The 20,767-nt window shown below is 42.2% G+C and overlaps 1 protein-coding gene across 1 annotated transcript in view; it reads right to left on the bottom strand.

Annotated features, from left to right (window-relative positions):
- The window catches only part of LOC125233105 (dynein axonemal heavy chain 3-like), an 84,586-nt gene that overhangs the window by 11,129 nt on the left and 52,690 nt on the right, over window positions 1–20,767 (bottom strand). Inside the window, 22 exon segments of the mRNA XM_048138967.1 lie at window positions 1,704–1,898; window positions 2,226–2,385; window positions 3,494–3,651; window positions 3,940–4,190; window positions 5,026–5,233; window positions 5,552–5,789; window positions 6,605–6,742; window positions 7,264–7,400; window positions 8,490–8,673; window positions 9,235–9,470; window positions 11,042–11,209; window positions 12,070–12,190; window positions 12,788–12,843; window positions 12,976–13,106; window positions 14,178–14,339; window positions 15,596–15,700; window positions 16,433–16,610; window positions 17,032–17,145; window positions 17,809–17,920; window positions 18,331–18,457; window positions 19,507–19,759; window positions 20,476–20,641. Coding sequence (XP_047994924.1) covers window positions 1,704–1,898; window positions 2,226–2,385; window positions 3,494–3,651; window positions 3,940–4,190; window positions 5,026–5,233; window positions 5,552–5,789; window positions 6,605–6,742; window positions 7,264–7,400; window positions 8,490–8,673; window positions 9,235–9,470; window positions 11,042–11,209; window positions 12,070–12,190; window positions 12,788–12,843; window positions 12,976–13,106; window positions 14,178–14,339; window positions 15,596–15,700; window positions 16,433–16,610; window positions 17,032–17,145; window positions 17,809–17,920; window positions 18,331–18,457; window positions 19,507–19,759; window positions 20,476–20,641 — 3,598 coding nt within the window.

Below are 20,767 nucleotides of genomic sequence, written 5' to 3'. Positions count from 1 at the left end.
GTTGATACAACGCTCGACATGTTTCGATCCATTTCCGAGGATCTTTTTCAAAATGAATTGGATCGAATCATGTCGAGCGTTATATCGACTGTAATACGTGAGTACCTAACCTTCTTAAAATATTTTTCACCTCACTAGCTCGGAAAGGACTTTTTTATTCTTTAAAAACAGATAGCAAAATCGCATTTTATCCACAAGAGTGCAAAGAATATTTGAAATTCGAACGTGTCATTAGTTACTTTTTTAAATATAATTTCTTGTAAAGGCATGTCCTAGACAGGACAATTTTCTCCCTGTGCTTAAATTGTCTTAACAAATCATGTGCTGCGAACGTAAAAATAATTTCATATCGAATTGTATCCCACTAAAAACATAAAATTCAAACAATTTTATAACCTGATTTTACCATAAAACACTTGAAATCGTACAAGAAATTGTATTTTTGACTCTTCCATTCTACTTATTCAGAACGCACCTTAAGTAACATTGCAATCTCAAAACGCGTGAAACGGAACGCACCCAAATAGATTTTTCTTCTTGATTCTTAATTTGAAACTTTTGTGTTGTCGGTCGGTGCTTCGTGAAAATTGTAATAAACGCAAATTGACTTATTTTTGTGCAATTATGTTCCAGTTGTTTTTATTGCGTTTTTCCTCGCTTTAGTGAGGTGAAAAGTTATGTGTTACACACGGGATGCAAAGTTATTTTAACTCGTGTGTATTGCAACACTCTCTACGCTCAGGATTCTATTTTTGAACTACTCGCTTCGCTCGGGATTCTATTTTCGAACCACTCGCTTCGCTCGTGGTTCAACCATAGAATCCATTCGCTAGCTCGTAGTTCAACCCTAGAATCCATTCGCTAGTTCGTGTTGCAATTCCACACTCGGTTAAAATACAACTTTGCTCCCTTGTATAACAAATAACTATAGTTACGTTTTAACGCTTATGAAAAAAGCCACACACATGAAGCAGGCTCGAAATCTGACATTATTCTACGAAGATTCTTGAAGCGAAGCAAAAATCAGGAAATATAGGTATTTTCCTCACCATATTAGCAAGCGGATTAAATGACCTAAAGTCGTTAGGGCAAGTTCAAAGATAAAATACACTAGAGAAATTTCGACGGGTGCCTTCGCGGTCGGGGTGGTGTAGCGGTCGAACTCGTCAGCCGCGATAGCTGGAGACCCGGGTTCGATTCCCGGCTTCGCCACCAGTGGGCTTGATCGCTTTTTCTTTAGTGTATGGTATCTCTTTCAGTTTATAAGTTTAAAGAACGTTATACACGATTTTTACTCTGGATCTAGCTCAGCAGAAGAGTAACTACAAATATAGTCTGCCCAAAAAGAGTAGAAAGTAAAAAGTGGCAACATTGTAGTGTGATCCCTTTCAAATCAATATGTGTGAGAAAACGGGACGGCACTATTACGATGTTGCCACTTTTTACTTTCTACTCTTTTTTGGTCAGACTTTAGGTAATAGTCGCAAACCCACCTGTTCCAACACAGTGTTCATGTTGTTGTAGTACTGGGCTGGGTACATGGCGCTGACTTCATCGATGTTATACAGACGCGGCATGCGACCCACCATGTCTCTGGTCAGCTCCACCGGCCTCCCTTCATCTTCACTCTCTATGCGCCTGGGTCAGCTCAGCATCAGTGAGTGCCAACAGTAACTACAGGGAAATAATCATCTCAAACGCACCTGTTTAAGCACAGTGTTCATGCTGTTGTAGTACTGGACCGGATACTTGGCGGCGACGTCATCGATGTTATACAGACGCGGCATGCGACCCATCATGTCTCTCGTCAGCTCCACGACGCCTCCCCCTTCGCCGCCGCCCTCGCCCCCGCCGCCCGCGATAATGGACGTCTGGGTCAGCAGAGTGCCGAAGAGTAGCTGGAAAATAATTGGTGTTAATGTCAAGAACAATCTCATATCTGAGAAATGCCGAAAACCGGGGAAAGTGGAGAAGACTACGCAGGAAAGCGGATTCTGGCGTCAGGCCGGGAAAAAAAGAAGAAGAAGAATGTCAAGGCAATATTATGGAATCTTAAAGTAGGACTGGATTTTGTTACACCTCACGGAGTAAACCGATGCAATGGCGGCGTTATCATGTAGGTAGAACGAACATTTCGGGCTGGGCGTTCATGAGTAGAGCGAGAAGGTATGGTGTTACAAATGGAAGGCTTTATGTAACATGTCAAGTAATTAGAAAGAACTTACAGCACCAGTCTCCTTGTTGTCCTTAGTAATGTCCGCGTTGTCGTGAAGACCAAACACTTCAGGCTTGGCGATCATGGGCAGGGCTCGGATGTGCTCCAGAACAGAGTTGTAGTCCATGGATGGCGGCATGCGGTAGTTGCCGCTCGGAGAGAACGAGTATCTGCACAACGATTTACGAGTCATTCACAGTAAAGAGATGTGGTTGCCCATCACAGCTTAACCCATCGTATGTTGCAGGCACGGATCCGTGCGTACTGGAACTATTTTTTTGCTCTACATGGCATAGCCAAGGTTGGAACCCACGATTAATTTTTTCACAAGAGGGGTTTCTAACAGTAGACATAAGCAACGATGGAGGAGCAACTGATGCGCTGTCGACCTTAGTGTTTCCCCAAACCTATGGACGCGGAATAGGCTCTAGCCAACCAAAAATTCGCTCATTAGTATGAAGACGATTATGCGTCGGAAAGCTGAACGCAGCCGTACGCATGTTCATATCAACGAGCGATTTAAAGCCGATTCCGCGTCGATAGGGTTTGGGGAGACTCTTAGACTTTCATATTTGCTTCTTGAAGATCGCCATAGCCACAGTATAATAAAGAGTACTAACGTACAGTATGGCCACTCCCGCTCCCCGCTGAAAGTGCCGCCCACCCCCTCTCGGTTACCTCACAGTTACCGACTGTCAAAAACGCGAACAGTCGACCTGTCATATCTCACTCATACAAGCATGGTACGCGTTCACCTACACGAGCTTAGAATATGTGCTAGGAACGCGCCTCTTTCTTATATTTGATCGCCAGTGTCCGAGATGTGCCATAGCGCAAAAGAAAATACCTCAGGTTGATAGGTAGGTAGGTAGTAACTCATTTCGCATACGATATGATACAAGTTACGATATAAAATAATTTATCTTTATTACTCACTCGCTGCGCTCACAGCGCTGGTGGCCTAGCGTTAAGAGCGTGCGCCTTACGATCCGGAGGTCGCGGGTTCGAACCCCGGCTCGTACCAATGAGTTTTTCGAAACTTATGTGCGAAATGTCATTTGATATTTGCCAGTCGCTTTTCACCGAAGGAAAACATCGTGAGGAAACCGGACTAATTCCAATAAGGCCTAGTTACCCTTCGGGTTGGAAGGTCAGATGGCAGTCGGTTTCGTAAAACTGGTGCCTACGCCAAATTTTGGGATTAGTTGTCAATGCGGACCCCAGGCTTCCATGAGCCGTGGCAAATGCCGGGATAACGCAAGGAGGATGATGACTCACTCGGGAACCTCAGTGACCTCGTCGTTATAGAACAGAGAGAGCAGCGACAGTATGAGCCTGCGATCCTTATCGTCGGTCACTCGACCGCCGTAGTTACACTCCCCGGCGAGGTAGTTCAACGCGTCGAACGGAGTGTCCACGTATTCAGTGAGGAACATCTGAAAAATAGATACATACAAGTCTGTCGTTCGTCTTCGTCGACTGGTCGAATAGTATGCTGTGCAGGAACAAACGGGTCGCTTCTGCACTTGTGGAAGAAGCGCAATGCTAATATCAAGCAGCCCCATTCCTCCGTTCGCGGGTTGGGGCATGTAGAATTCAGTGCCACTGATCAGAATTGACCGTGACGTCATTCAACTCCATACTGTTTTCATATAACTCAGAAGCAGATTTGACTAAAAGGAAAGTAGCCTATCGGATTGAACGTTTTTGAAATGAAGACTAACTTGTAACTGCATGATGCAGATCCTCAAGTCGCTCTCATTGAACTCGTACTGTATGTTCCAGCCGAGCGGGCCGAAAGCGCGTCGCTCCTGCACGATCGCGTGGAAGAAACACAGCGCGAACAGCAGCCGCCGCCATTCCTCGGTGCGAGGGCAGGAGATGTAGAACTCTGGGTCGCAAATCGGGTCCGATATGTAGGAGCGGTAGATGTTGTTCTTCAGGCCTTTTGGAGCCTCATTGGTCATCTTTACACCTACAAAAGTATGTTGTCATTAATTAAATGTAATAAGGTAATAACCAACTGATCAAGACCGCTAAGCTAAAGTGGGACTGGGCTGGACATGTCTGCCGCATGCACCCGGAAAGGTGGGTCAAAATGATTACAAACTGGGACCCGCGAAACACCATAGACGGGGCAGGCCGGGGATCAGGCAGACCAAAAAGGAGATGGCCGACCTGCGATGGGCGACCTGGACGCATTCTACCAAAAATGGTGGGAAAACGTCGACAACAGGGTCGAGTGGAGACAACGAGGGGAGGCCTTGGCTCAGTAGTGAGACACAAAAGAGCCTATTAAAAAAAAACCAACTGATAAGTTTAGAAGACTCGTTGTACATGGTTTTTCATAAGTTCTGTTTTACTTTGCACATTTCTGTCTATTTTTACTCAAGTCCTTAAAACCAAGGACGGATTCAGCTACGTGATCAGTAGGAGAGGGGGGGTTCACATGGTCAATTACAATCCCTCCCCCTTGGATAAGCGCATGCTTAAAACCCACGGCTATGGATAACAATTTCTTTGATTTTCTTATCAACTCTCAACAGCAATTTTCTCAAACGGAACCAACCGTTCTGCAACACCGTGACCTGCAACACGCGACTAGGATATGACGTCAGCCAGCACCGGAAGTTGTGATGCGTGGCTTGGAGCGTGACTACCTCCGCGCAGATCCTCTCCAGTTCAGCTATCCACGAGTCCATCACGTGGTCAATCTAGACTCCAGGGGGGGTCATAACCCCTCCCTGGATCAGCGCATTGATTTATTCTTAATAACTTACAAGTTACAACAGAGAATCTCTGAAACCAACCGTTCTGCAACACCGTGACCGGAAACGCGCGGCTAGGATATGACGTCAGCCAGCACCGGAAGTTGTGGTGCGTGGCTTGCGGCGTGATCACCTCCGCGCAGATGCGCTCCAGCTCTCCCATCCACGAGTCCATCACGTGGCAGTTCTGCAGCACCACCCAGCCGCCGCTCTTGATGGCGTCGGCTATCATGTTCGCGGCTATGGGGCCCTGGTGGAAACTTGTTTAGTGAATCATCTTTTATTTGCACTGGGGTGGGATTTGGCATATCGTTAGATGTCAAGCTACAAACAAAGTAATACGTACAAAATAATTTATGATTTGCATACTAACTGAACTAGGTCGATAGTTCTGCTAAGGTGAAACTATAATGGCTAAAGCTGCGTTTTCACTTGGTGTTCTGAACAGTTTTGACTGAGCATTCGTTCGTTCGTGCGCAGATGAAACACTTGTCTTCCATACCTTTATCGCTCACGAACGCTCAGAACGGTTCAGAACATTAAGTGGAAACAGCTTTATTCTCATTACCTGTCCTTGTCCCAATGAGATAGTCTCAAAGCTGACGACCTTTCTCTCCATGGAGAACTTGACCAATCCGGACATCGGATCAGATCCGGCAGACAAGATGAAGATGAGAGGTGAGCAACAATTGCTGTCGTTGTAGGACTTCTCAAGGTCAAAGGGTGGGGGTTCGATGTAAACTCTACCCATTTCTTCCACTACGTATTGCTGGACGAGGGGGATCAGCTTGTCAGGCCGTATGCATCTGATTAAAAATAAAAGGTTGTAAACAAACGGAGACGAGTTTTTGGTCATGTTTAATTTATGAGCATTGTCTGTCCGTGTGAGTATTTTATTTTTATTTATTGTAAACTGTCCAGTGATTGACCTTAGTCGCACCTGATGGAAAGTGACGACAAAGCCGAGGTTGTAGCTCACTGGTTCAGTAATAAATTTAATTTCTAACAAGCAGAAACGTCTGCTAACGATTCTAAACATTTTTATATTAAAGGAAAAATTGGAAAAATTTACGCTTCCGGCGGGACTTGAACCCGCATCCTTTTTGCAATCCGTACAATGCTCTTAACCAATTGAGCTACGGAAGCCACGCCGGACATCGCAAATCTTTCCATGCCTTTCCTTTATGTACACACGTCTTGGGGTGACGTCTAGCGCCATCTACCGACAGACTATTACGTCTTGTAACGGCATTGGTCGAGTCTCAAGTTATATTGAGAATTCACCAGTAACAGTGTGCTAACCCATACTAAATTTAATTTTTAACAAGCAGAAACGTCTTCTAACGATTCTAAACATTTTTATATTAAAGGAAAAAATGGAAAAATTTACGCTCATTTGGTTAAGAGCATTGCACGGATTGCAAAAAGGATGCGGGTTCAAGTCCCGCCGGAAGCGTAAATTTTTCCAATTTTTCCTTTAATATAAAAATGGTTCAGTAATAGCCTATTCACTCTTGACTTGAATACACCCAGATTTTATTCGCCCAGGAATACAGATGAGGGGAGCATGTTCCATTCCTTAGCAGTTCGCATTAGGAAAGAAGAGGCAAGAGTATGGTACCTGAGAATTATCAGTTTTGGTATGCCCTTGATCTTCTGATAGGGCGGGGGAAATTCGACCTCATGCGGGGCGGCCAGGTCGTAGAAATCTTTCCAACCCTTCACATTTTTCATGAAGTTCTCCTTGAATCCTTTCAGTCTGAAATAATTTCATGATTTTTTAGTTGAAACAACCGACAAAAATGAATCAATCTTTTACTTTAAACAAAATAGTAACACACCTATATTTCATGACCACTCATATACTTATTCTTAGAGCATTTACACTGGAGCAGCGTCGTCTTTCATGTGCTCTAGAAAATAACTGCCAATTTTTGTGTTGGGGGAGCTTCATATAAAATAGCCATGAGAAATAAACGTCAGTCTATTAAGTACAGTCCATAAGTACTTAGTCACGATAATTGGCTGATATTTTCGGCTGTTGGGCAAGCTCTTACTCTTAAGTTGGCAAAGGTAATCAGGATGCACACATCTTTGGCCGTCTTTTTGTAATTTTTTATAAATCAGATTCGTTTGAGACTCGAGTAGACTCAGGAGCACTAGGAAGGTTGTGAGACCTTCCACGTTTTTTGCCAGTTTAAGAGTTAAAGGCGAAGTCTAAAATGCTCTAAGCTCATACAATCTAAGCAAACATGTTAAATCAAAGCCTATCTCCCTCACCCTGCCAGATTGCTGGAGCGTACAATTTCCGACCAAGACTTGTCGGACAGCCAGGTGGGCGCGGGGTTCTCATAAGGGTTGTCCAACGCTACACCGCCAGTCAGCAGGAATGCCAGCATCTCCTCGTCCAATTGCCCCTGATAAACAATTATTTATGATAAAGGTTACAGAATAACCCCCTTATTCATAAAAAAAGTTGCCGAACTAATAAATTAAAAAGTGTCTTGTCAGAAACGAACGAAGTCAGAAAGCGACAAAACAGCTACATACTTATTAACAGCTACGAGTACATCACTTACATACTTATTAAACTGACCTCCAACGCTTCAGGGACGGCTTTTAATAATAAGTAGACTATAGTGATACGCGATTAAGTCCCGATTTAAAAGTAAGTATGTGTAATATAATAATCGTGAAAGTTTAAACAAGTAGCGGAAAAAAATCTATCATACTCAAAAACAATAAGTCGAAAATTCTTAAAATTAGACTTTAATATCAAGTAAATAACTATTGTATCATCATTACAAACGAGTCTTAAGACTCACTGCACAGCGCCTACGCCTGTGGGCAGCCACGAGAGCCTGATGCGGATTAGAGACTTTACACACACCAATCGTGTATTTTACTACTGAACTTCTACTAAATAGCGATTCCTATATAATAAATGATTTATCCAATCTCAGATGTCGTTGGTATGAAAATAAAAACACATCATAATTTTGCTATTTGAGGCCTACAGGGCTACCCTGCATAACTCAGGCATACGAATTGTTTGGGCAAGTTAATGTTAATTTTTTAAAACAGTTATTTACTTGAAATTAAAGTCTAATTTTGAGAATTTTCGATATATAACCAGTATCATAGATTTTTTACGCAACTGTATTAGGTATAGTATGTAGGTAGGTATGCAACAACAGCTGTAGGTTGAAAATTGATTATTGGTTTACAAGTTCATCGGGATCTAAATTGATACCACACCTCGGACACTGGCGATAAAATATATGAAAGAGGCGCGTTCCTAGCACACAGTCTCGTGTAGGTGAACGAGTACTATGCTTGTGTGAGTGAAATATGACAGGTCGACTGTTCGCGTTTTTGACAGGCGGTAACTGTGAGGTAACCGAGAGGGGGTGGGCGGCACTTTCAGCGGGGAGCGGGAGTGGCCATACTGTACGATAGTACTCTTTATTATACTGTGTTGGTACCTACAACTGCCAATAAATTACCTTAGCTCTCAGTATTCCAAGAGTTAGAACGAGAGAGAATATGAGTTTGTCCTTCTCGAAGAGGCTTCTACACACGTTTTCGTACATGCTCTTGGTGAAGTAAGCATTAAGGCTGGTCAGACGTTCTTCCAGCTCATCGCACTTTGGAGAGTTCACTATAGCCTGGTTGTAGAGGTTAATGAACCTGGGAATATAAAGTTACATATATCGCTTTACTATTTTTTCTTTTTTTCGGGATTTTCGTAGTAATAAATCAAATTGAATAACAAAATTAAAATTTTGAAAAAAACCCCCGACCGCGACAAAGTAGAGATTTTCGTGAAACATGGCTAAGAACACTCCCGACTAACTCAGCTTTCAGGCAAAAAAAAAACTAAATCTAAATCGGTTCATCTGTTCGGGAGCTACGATGCCCCAGACAGACACACACAGACAGATAAACAGACAGTCAGACAGACAGACAGACACGTCAAACTTATAATACCCCGTCGTTTTTGCGTCGGGGGTTAAAAACGCCAAATTTATGATTTAGAGAATTATTATGATTTCTTGTGTCATATCTGGAGCCTGGAGGAGGGCCTGCGGAGTGTAAATCCTCCCTAAGAGCCCTATGCCCCTGCTGAGGATCATCGTCGTCTTGTTCCATCTATACCTATACATTTTTCGTTTTGATTTACGTCTTATGGCGTAAAGCAAGGCCCTCAGAATAAAATACAGTAATATAAGGATGATTGCACATAATTACCAGACCAGCGAATACTGATACATAGGATCAATATTGCTCAAATCCGAAATGCAGAAGAAGAGGACAGAGCTATGCTTCGACACGGGCACGTATCCCTGTCTCGCTTCATCGATCTCCACCTCAGTAATGGCAGCAGCCGCCTGCTTCGCGTTGATCTCTATGGAGAGAACCTTGGACGATGACAGGATCTGGTTGGCTGATTCGTCTTCTAATATGTTACCGGCTGATGATAAGACCTGCAATGATTGATGGTAAAGGTGGTGGTGGTCTGGTGGTCCTTTTTCGCTGAACTTCTTATGGTGCTCCCACACTGGACTGTTATGAATGATATATATGGTGTGACAGGGACAGCGCGATGGCGGACCAGCCCAGTGCATTATTTCATAAATAAAGAAACGATCACAAAAATGTCACAGCTCCAGACTCCAGAGTCGGTCTCTTTGTGTGTTTAAAATAAATGTAAACATAATCAACCCTCAAAAGGCTTCTTAGTCACTTGAGAGAAACGTAGGGTCGAGGTAGACGGGCAGAATATACAATAGTATGTCGACGGGTATATTTACTTGGGCCAGCTAGTTTCTTTCAGCAACAGGCAAAACAAAGAAGTCAAACGCCGTGTCGATAACGCCAGGAAGAGCTACTGGGTACGTAGCCGAATGGCACAAACGCTCACGAAACGAAACGCTCGTAGATATCTATCTCTATCGCTCTTGCGTATTGGCACGACAGAGCCAGACTAATACCTTTCCCGGCGTTTCGTTTTTGTTTCGCGTCGTAGAAATGCCATTCGGCTACGGGGCCTGGTCCATGAAGGAGCATATGAAGGGACACCTTCCACTTTCACTGAAGCGAAAACTCGTCGACATGTGTATACTGCCCATCCTAATCCTAACCTACGTTGCACAAACATGGTCGCTTACAGAAAATCAGAAGTCCAAACTGAAGGTTTGCCAACGCGCTATGGAGCGCAGCGTTTTAGGTGTTAAAAGGACCGACCGCGTCCGTAACACCACGCTGCGCTCTAAGACTCGCATTGCTGACGTTGGCAGAAAAGCCGCTAGGGTAAAGTTGGCTGTGGGATATGGGTAAAATTGTGGTGTAGGCGAGAGGCTGGCAACCCGTCACTGCAATGTCACAAATTCGATTTCTATCAACCCCTTTTTGATAAGAGTGGCACTGAAACTTAAGTAGTTCATGTGCTCTGCCTACCCCTTTATGGGACACAGGCGTGATTGTATGTCTGTATGTATGTATGTATGTATGTATGTACATAGCCACCACGTGGATGCCGACGAAGAAGCGTGGGCGGGGCGGGGTAGGCCCAGGCAAAGATGGCGGGACGACCTTGACGACTTCCTGAACAACTGGCCGGAAGTAACGGAGAATCGGGAATTATGGAGAGCCAGGGGAGAGGCCTTTGCCAAGCATTGGGACACACCAATATCTTAGGCTAAGAAAAAATAAGTTTTTCTGCAAAAATGACATTTTTGGCACAAGATTTTATCGCCGACTGTACCTTTCTTTAAACAGTCATCTTTTGCTCTAAGAGACGTTTTTAAAAATCCCTTACTCAATGGGGATACGACGTTTCATAACAGAGTGCCTATGATCACCTTTCTGCTCCAACATCAGATCAGTTCCATGATACCATAATATTGAATTGTCACGTGATTTACATATGTGTATAAAATTTCAGCTCAATCGGAAACCGGGAAGTGGGTCAAATTTAGCTTCTACGTTTTGACCCAAACTAACATACTACTAACAAGGCAAGTTAAATAAAAGCTTTTAAAACATACGAAGTTACCTCTAAGATCTTGTCCTCAATCTCTTTAAGCGTCCTCTTATTGTTGGCACCCTCCACAATCAGTTGGTTCTTCTTCAGCTCCAGTTCTGGCCGGTCCTGCGCCACTACGATGCCCAACAGCTGGTCTTCCAAGCCTTGCGGCGTTATCATGAAGTTCAACATGGTCACCTGTAAGTTTGTCAATTTTAGGGTCTTCCCAAACCTATCGACGCGATCAGAAATCGTTCGATAGTATGGACCGTACACGTGCATTAAGCAATGACGACGCGAAGCGTCTTCATACTACTTAACGAGCGATTTTTGGTCAATTGGAGCCGATTCCGCGTCGACAAGTTTGGGGAGACCCTTCGCAATCGTGTGAAAACAAGACGGTTGACATCTCTTCACATCAGAACAGATATATCAATCTGGCTTAAATAAACCTTATTCTATTTGGAATTTACTTTGTTGAAAACAAGCAGGGTATGTAGCATAAATCAATTCAATTTGGTAGAATTCAAGCCAAAATCATACCAAATGTCATCATCATCCTCCTTGCGTTATCCCGGCATTTGCCGCGGCTCGTGGAAGCCTGGGATCCGCTGTGACAACTAATCCCAAGATTTGGCGTAGGCACTAGTTTTACGAAAGCGACTGCCATCTGACCTTCCATCCCAAAGGGTAACTAGGCCTTATTGGGATTAGTCCGGTTTCCTCACGATGTTTTCCTTCACCGAAAAGCGACTGGCAAATATCAAATGACATTACGCACATAAGTTCCGAGAAACTCATTGGTACTAGCCGGGGATAGAACCCGAGACCTCCGGATTGAAAGTCGCATGCTCTCACCGCTAAGTCACCAGCGGTTTTTCGAGCCTTTTTTGAGCCTTTACCAGTTGTTGTGGCGAAATTAATTTAATTTGGTAGGATTGAAGCCAAAATCATACCATTGGTACGAGCCGGATTGGAAGTCGCACACTCTTACCGCTAGGCCACCAGCGCTTAAAAAAAAATCATACCAAATGTATGGGTATGAAAAGAACACATACTTTGACAGCAATCTCAGGCAGATAGTGCGGGTTGCTGAGCCGCGTGGTGATGTAGAACCGGAAGCTGTAGTTGTACTCCAGGATGTTGTCCCCAAACTTCAGGCAGTCGATACCGCCCGATCTACACAAATTAAATATTATACACGGTGTTCATGAGCAAATCGAATAATTTTGATAGCGTATTCCTGATACTTAACATTTGAAAAAAAAAATATATTGTAGACCGTTTTCACATTATCCGATCCGATATCGGATGTCGAAAGGATTTCAATAGAAAAAATCCAAGACAGCGCCTGTAAGATATCGGTCCGACATCCGATATCGGATCGGAATGGCTTTTGGCCACTCGTATGCCTAAGCACTGATGTGCGTAGGAATTTTATTGTATTGTTTTAAATGTCAAGGACACTTTTATAATAAAAATTGACAGGCGACATACGACAGATTAAAGACTTTGATGTCATTATGGAGAATAGATGTCAGTGTGAAGTCAGTGAGAAGTAGAACCCTTCAAAAATTAGATTTTTAGAAAAATCACATACGCGTTCTCCAGCACTCGGGTGTAGTTAATGGTGTTAGCACTACCTGAAGATATTCCTGAGAAGGATCGGCTCCAGGACCGCGTCCAGGTGTTCCCGAATGTTCTCCAGAATGACCGGCATGCCCATCTGGATGGCGTTCTCCAGCACTCGGGCGTAGTTAATGGTGTTAGCACTACCTGAAGATATTCCTCAGCAGGATCGGCTCCAGGACCGCGTCCAGGTGTTCCCGAATGTTCTCCAGAATGACCGGCATGCCCATCTGGATGGCGTTCTCCAGCACTCGGGCGTAGTTAATGGTGTTAGCACTACCTGAAGATATTCCTCAGCAGGATCGGCTCCAGGACCGCGTCCAGGTGTTCCGAATATTCTCCAGAATGACCGGCATGCCCATCTGGATGGCGTTCTCCAGCACTCGGGCGTAGTTGGAGTCAGTAAGCTTTATTACTTTCAGGTTGTTCTCTCGCTCCATGTTCTTTATCCATTTGTTCGCTTGTTCTGTGTATTGAATTTTCTCTTCAATTATTACACACATATATATATATATATATATATATATATATATATATATATATATATATATATATGTGTATATATATATATATATATATAGTTGTATATTGTAATATTTATTACTATGATGTTGATGGCGCAGTCGGTAGGATTAGAAAATAATTTGTACCGGAATTAGTACACAATATACATTGTTTTTTTATGTTTCTCACTAAATTCGAGGTTCATTATCAGGAACTACCCGGTATATCGCTTTTTGTTAAATTCTGAAAACTACCTTTTTCGTATTTAATTCGCTCAAAGGTTGACTGGAAGGGATCCCTTATAGGGATAAGTTCGCCTTTATACACCATAACTATACTGTATTTCTATGTCCTAACTTGTGTTATGTACAATAAAGTGTTTACATACATACATACATTAATACATAATAAATTAATTAATTCGTGTGAGAGGACCTTAATAAGAGTATTAAAGTTAGTGTCAAGTTAGTGTCAATAAATAAATAAACAATTTAACATCCTTTACCACTTCCTAATGTTGTTTACATTAGGAAGTGGTAAAGGATGTTAAATTGTTTATTTATTTATTTAAACTTTATTGCACAGTAAAAATATACAGTTACAAAAGGCGGACTTAATGCTACATGGCATTCTCTACCAGTCAACCTTTAGGCCAAACAGAGAAGACCAAAAAAGGTGCGGGATATGTAAAGAACACTAAAGACTCGATTTTATTGGACTACGTTATAGAAAAAATAGGAAAAATAGGAATAATATATATTGTTAATATTCAATAATCATAAGAGTTAATACGCTAGTTTCTTACGGCTCAGCCACGACATTGGTCTAAGCGCGACAGCGGCGAGCGGCGGCCATACATTGAAGCGAGACACAGCGATGGGACTTTTCATTCGCACGTATGGCTGCCGCTCGCCGCTGCCGCGCTTAGACCAATGTCGTGGCTGGGCCGTTAGAGAAATTGATTGTAAGGAACCTTCCCTTAAAGTTAACGGAATTCAATAAAAACGTGTATTTCCGCTACTAACACTCATACCTTGAGGGTCGATCATTAACGGCCACCGCCGGCTCTTCTCCACGATAATGCCGTTCTCAACGGAGAAAGAGTCCACGGGGAGACCAGCAATGTTCCATGCTCGGATCACCACGGCCTCGCCCAGTGTTGTGATCAGGGAAAATGTTTCAGAGCAAGGGATTTCTGCAAGCCGATTTTAGAACAAATTTAGAATTAAGTCACATTGTACAATCCAATGAGCCATTTATAGTACGCTTCTGTGAAGGCATTGGTGCAGATATTTTCTATTTAAATACTACAATACTACTACTACTTTGTCGTATCCGACAAAGGTGACTCCATGAACAATTATAGGCGAGACGACTAAAAAAACTAATTACTTAGTCCGTCTGTTAGATTATTCACGAATTTTACACACGTATTTTTTCTTTTTTCTCGTAAACGAAAAATGACGACGGTACAGTGCGTTGAAGTTTCGAGTGACGTCACGCCTAGGTACAATTTTTACTTAAAGTGACGTCAAAAGCCCCCGCCCCGGAACTGTGATGCTCTATATTAGAGATGTGTCGTTCGCGAGTGAGTGATTTAAAAGAACTATATCTTTTGACTGAACTCGTTCACTCTTCAACTCAATAGCGATTCAACTCGCTCATTTCGCTCAGTAACTCGCCTATCTCAGAGTTACTTGCGCGCTCTTTCCCACTCATGATTCGAATGAGCGGGCTGAACCAAAAGAGCGAAACGTTGCAAATGTTTTGAATGACAGCTTCGGAGCGATTCGGAAGGATTGGGTTTGGCAATATGGCGGTATCGTAGCTCACGATTCGCCATCTTGCTACAAATAGTCTGACAGATTCACTGAGCGAAATGAGCGAAATGAGTGATATATATCACCGCGAGCGAAAGATATGAATCAATTGTTTTGTCATATTTTTAGCTGTAGTGTAAATATTGTATTTGCATGCATGTCGATGTGTTTTTATGCAAATAAATGAATGAATATGAATATGAATCTTTTCATCTCAGTGAAGCGTTTTGCGCATCTCTACTCTATATCTTTGTATTTTTTCATTAATTAGAAAAAGCGAAAAATATGTGTTCATATGCAGTATTTTTGGGCGATCTAACTGACGGACTAAACAGAATGCCATTTTTTTATGTAGTCGACATCCCTATTATTGTCCGGATAATGGAATGCTCTATGATGTGGCTCGCAAACTCAAACTTGGTCTTGAAGATGCGATCACACGTCGCACAGTGGTGTTGTCCAGACGGGTTACGGGTAGGTATACGCGTAGGACTCAGGTCGCGTATTTCGAATATGGCGCTTAGAATTCAGGTTTTCCAACCGCTGCTGCTCAAATTCATGCACTTTCTGATGAACATTTTCTTGATTTCTATTTAAATACTCAGCAGATATCTAAAATACATTGACTCACCCAGTTCCAATGTTCGTTTGTTCCAAACGACAAGGATTTCACGCCTGTAGTTGACAGTATACGGACCGAGGTACGCTATAAAACCCGCTGCCAATAACACGTCACCTTAAAAGAAAGTTTTTTTTCTTTTTTCATATATAATTTAATAGAATACAAAACATTTAATTAACGCCACATCAAGGCACAAATAAAACAGAAGACATGCAAACATAAAACATTATTAGATAACTTGAAATAGGACCGTTGGATTTTGGAAATGTACTAAGAGAATTTAATACATTTGACACGAAATCCAGGGCGAATAGTTCACTACTCGATTTCATTCAATACTTGGATGCAAATGATGCAATCAAGGTGTCTCTTGCTAAAATCGTTCGGTAGCGTGGAGCATTATAACCTTGCTTAAGTAGAACTAAACCTATTGGGCTATTTTTTTTTATCAAAAACTGACCAGTCACTGACCCTAGTCGCGACCTGATGGAAATTTCACCACAGTGACATTGTCACTTGACACTGACAATTCTGTGACTATTTCTGGGTTGAAAAGTAACATATTGTTACTCAGTGTCAATGTTTCTTTGTTAAAGACAGTTAACAGCGAAGGCGAAGTGTCGTCGGGCGATAATTGTCATTATTGTGCAAAGGCCCATATGTGTCGCTTAACTTCAAAACTGGGTAAATCCATTCTGCTATAAGGTTGATTATCTTTCAGATCATATTATATTTTTTATATATTCAACCTTAAAGCCGAATGGATTTACCTAGGTTTGAAGTTAAGCGACACATATCGTCTTCTAAAGATTTTGTTTTACGATGTTTTTTTCTTCGCATACATACCAATAACTTTGCCCAGCAGCTCCTGCAGATCATGCGCCAACTCTGACCAACGCGCCTTTTCTCCGCCCAGGCCGCCGATCAGCTGTTCAGCTCTGGACAACTTCGTGGAGCAGAGGTCTATCTCGTCTTCTAGACCCTTCTTCTTGCGCGTCATTCCGGCAAACTCGTCGTTCAAGGCCTATGAGGTAACAAATTTGAAGAAATATCATAAAGCAGCTGTTGAAATCAAACTGTAAGGTACTAAAAATACCCGGCAAATTGGCTGATTGGCCAATTTTTTGTATGGTGGGCCGGTAGAGGTTAAAGGAGCAGGTGTGATGCATCTCTTGATAACAGACTGTTAAGTCCTATAAGTTAATGACTGTGGAAGAAGAAAGCCGAAGAAAAGGTGGATGGACTGTGTGGGAGAAGATATGAAACGTATGCAAGTGAATGATGAGATGACGTCTGATAGAGAGGTCTGAGGTATGGCAGAAAAAGACATGCTGCGCCGACCCCAAGCAATTGGGAAATGGGCAAGCGAATGATGATGAAGTCCCCTAGAGTTTTCCTGGACCAAGAATAATTGTTATACGTATACACTTCATACTGTTACTGACCTGTAACTTATCAAGTACGCCCTGCAGTTGCGCTCGTTTGGCATTTAACGTGTTCATCTGTGCCTGTAGTTCCGATTCTGCTTCAAATAGCCTAGCTTTCTTCGGAGCTACCACCTGAAATTAAATAATAAATTAACATAGTGTAAACGAACCAGCGCTGGTGGCCTAGCGGTAAGAGCGTGCTACTTTCAATCCGGAGGCCACGGGTTCGAACTCCGGCTCGTAGCAATGACTTTTTCGTAATGTATGTGCGAAATGTCATTTGATATTTGCCAGTCGCTTTTCGGTGAAGGAAAACATCGTGAGGAAACTGGACTAATCCTAATAAGGCTTAGTTACCCTTCGGGTCGGAAGGTCAGACGGCAGTCGCTTTCGTTAATCTACTTAGTGCCTACACCAAATCTTGGGATTAGTTGTCAAAGCGGACCCCAGGCTCCAATGAGCCGTGGCAAATGCCGGGATACCGCAAGGAGGATGACTGTAAACGAACCAGAATTTTCAAGATTCCCACAATTTCTGGTTTGAACATAATTATTGTTGGATACACCAGCCGGAGTATTATGATTTCAATTTGATCACTTATCTATGTGGATAAAATATCCGTCACGTTTTGGCAAGTATGTCAGTGTGAGAGTGACAGATGTCTTATCCACGTGGATAAGTGATAAAATTGGAAGCATAATACGCCGGCAGAGATTACTTTTACTCATATCCTTTCTTCAACATGAAGCATTGAAAATATCGACATCATATCTGATCAAATGTTGTATTCCTTACCTTGATGACACGATCATACACATCCATAGCACGAACCCACTTGCACAAGCCTTCGCAAGCGGACGACACTTTAGCTATCACGGCTGGATCAAACTCGCGATCAGGAATGTATCTATAAAATAGGACACATATATAGACATATATAAATAGAGAAATTACTGGTAAATTCTCAATACGACTTGAGACTTCGGTGCCGTTACATGACGTAATCGTCTGTCGGTAGATGTCGCTATACGCTACCCCAAAGGTGTGTATGCATACGGAAAAGAATGGAAAGATTTGCTAAGTTCGGCGTGGCTTCCGTAACTTAATTGTTTACGACTAGTCTGCGGCTGGTACGGGTGCGAGTCCCGCCAGAAGCATACATTTTTCAATTTTTACCTTTAATATAAAAACTTGGATAAAGAAATATTACGAAAAAACAGTAAAACTATGACTAAAGTCGACTCGTTTTTCATAAAGTTCTCTAATATTTTTTCCTTCGACAAACACAAGCAACGTAATTCAAATGCGTATAATTACTTGTCTCTTATCTTCTTCATAGTAGCAGGAGGTATGTTGTCCTTATCGTAGGCTTTTAGGCCCTCCAGAAACTTCATATCGCCCAACATTTTCTGCGAAGGTCCCCAATAGTCCTCGAATGGCTTCCCTGTCAAGGCGTCATTTATAAAATTAAAATGGTATTTAATAATTCAAGAAGCTCACTCACTAAATTTATAGTTAATTTTTTTTTAATTTAAATAAAAAAAAACTATAAAAAATATGACTAAAAATCGAATCGTGGTCAAAGTTCATTACAAGACGGTTCTAAGAAATCCAAAGAGAGCTATGATACGATGTTCCATCATGAAGTCGCATTTCATATCTTCCGGCTCCATCATCAGATCAGTTGGACAGAACCATATTATTGTATTGTGTTCAGAACTACATACGGTTGCCAATTTTCATTAATTAGGATGTGATCCTTGGAAGATGGTCAAATTAGTTACCTTGGATTCCTTTACATCTATATCTATACTTAATATTATAAATGGGAAAGTGTGTGTGTCTGTTTGTTTGTCCGTCTTTCACGGCAAAACGGAGCAACGAATTAACCTGATTTTTTAGGTGGAGACAGTTGATGGGATGGAGAGTGACATAGGCTATTTTTTGTCTCTTTTTAACGCGAGCGAAGCCGCGGGAAAAAGCTAGTAGTTACATACATGGGCCCATTTCTCGAAGCTACAAGTTACAATTTATAAGCGGTAGTCAATGTGTAATATGACAAGTTGGAAAGAGACAACCGCTTGTAACTTTCAGTTGGAGGAATGGTCCCCAGGGGCCCATTTCTCGAAGCTGCAAGTTATAATTTACAAGTGGTAGTCAATATCTAATATGACAATTTGGAAAGATAAAATCTCTGTCAATAGAAATTGTCAACAATGTAAACAAACCATTATATAAAATATCGATATTCTAGCACCATTTTATTATTTTTAAGGTTGAGGTTCATAATGTGATATGAATTGATTAAATAACACATGAATTTAGCCAGTATCTGATGAGTTAGAATGGAAATTAAAGGCATTTTGACTACAAGGTTTGTTTACATTGTTCACAAATTCTATTGACGGCGACTTTACTTCCGCTTGTAACTTGTAAGTTTCAGCTTTGAGAAATGGTCGACCTAATAATTAAAGCTTGTTAAAAAGGACATACCATCAGGGCCCATCTTCCTATCCCCTTTAACCCCTTTCATAACGCAGACAGCCTCCATCACCAACTTTACGCCGGCTGGTGGATTTTTCATACTCTTCACAAGGGTTATGTCAGCTGGCTTGAGGGTGTTTAGGGCATCTAAAGCAGCGTTGAGGGCAGGCACAGCTTCAGCTAAATCGGACTCGCAATCGTCCTTGATGGCTTGGGCAGCAGCGGCTGCTTCGTTGGCTAAAGCTTCGTCGGCACCTACGATCTGTTAGAATAAAGTGGAGTGAATACAGGAATTACTAAAATGATTCTTTGGTTGTTTTAAAACAAGTTTAGATGAGGTGGATTTTTCATAAAACCTTTGTGTTTATGTTCTTTATTATTGACTAGCTTTTGTCCGCGGTTTCGCTCGCGTTAAATCCGAAAATTGGGGAGCGGAGAAAATTGAGCACTTCCGCCCCACATTTTAGGGAAGTGGGGGTTAGAAAGAGACAAATAGTAGCCTATGTCACTCTCCATCCCTCCAACTAATTCCATTTAAAACATTATGACTATTCGTCGCTCCGTTTTGCCGCGAAGGACGGAAAAACAGACACACACAATTTTTCTTTTTTTTACAGCCTATATCTGGGACACAATACGTAAAGGCCTCCCCTATTTTCCGTCCCGCTCATTTATAATAAGTATAAATATTAGCATGGATAATGTCTTCTAAAACTATGACGACCCTACTCCGCAATAATATAAATAAATAAATAAATATTGGGGACACCGTACACAGATCAACTTAGCCCCAAACTAAGCCAAGCTTGTACTATGGGTGCTAAGCGACAATATACATACTTAGATAAATAAATACATACTTATACACATAGAAAGCATCCATGACTCAGGAACAAATATCTGTGCTCATCACACAGATAAATGCCCTAACCGGGATTCGAACTCGGGACCGCGGCTTAGCAGGTTACAATAACATACCTCCTTCTGTTTCTCCACGACTACAGTGTCCTGCTCGATTTTGATCATAAGCTTCTCAGTCTTGTCGGATGTCTCGACCAGCAGCGGCTGCAAGTCCCTCAGGTTTTGCTGCATCACAGCCACTTGACCCGCCGCGAAGTCTAGCTGCTCTAAGCCAGTTTCGTACCTGAAATCATTTACCACGAAGTTACAGCAGCTGTGCAGCAGTGATGATCAGATCTATCTATCTTACGAAAATAATTGTTACTGTTGGTAGATAGGTGCGCCCACAGTCGAAGACAGGGTCGTTACT

This window comes from Leguminivora glycinivorella, chromosome 14 (assembly GCF_023078275.1).
Source record: "Leguminivora glycinivorella isolate SPB_JAAS2020 chromosome 14, LegGlyc_1.1, whole genome shotgun sequence".
NCBI classification, from domain to species: Eukaryota; Metazoa; Arthropoda; class Insecta; order Lepidoptera; family Tortricidae; genus Leguminivora; species Leguminivora glycinivorella.
This window is presented reverse-complemented; position numbering and strand designations above follow the sequence as displayed.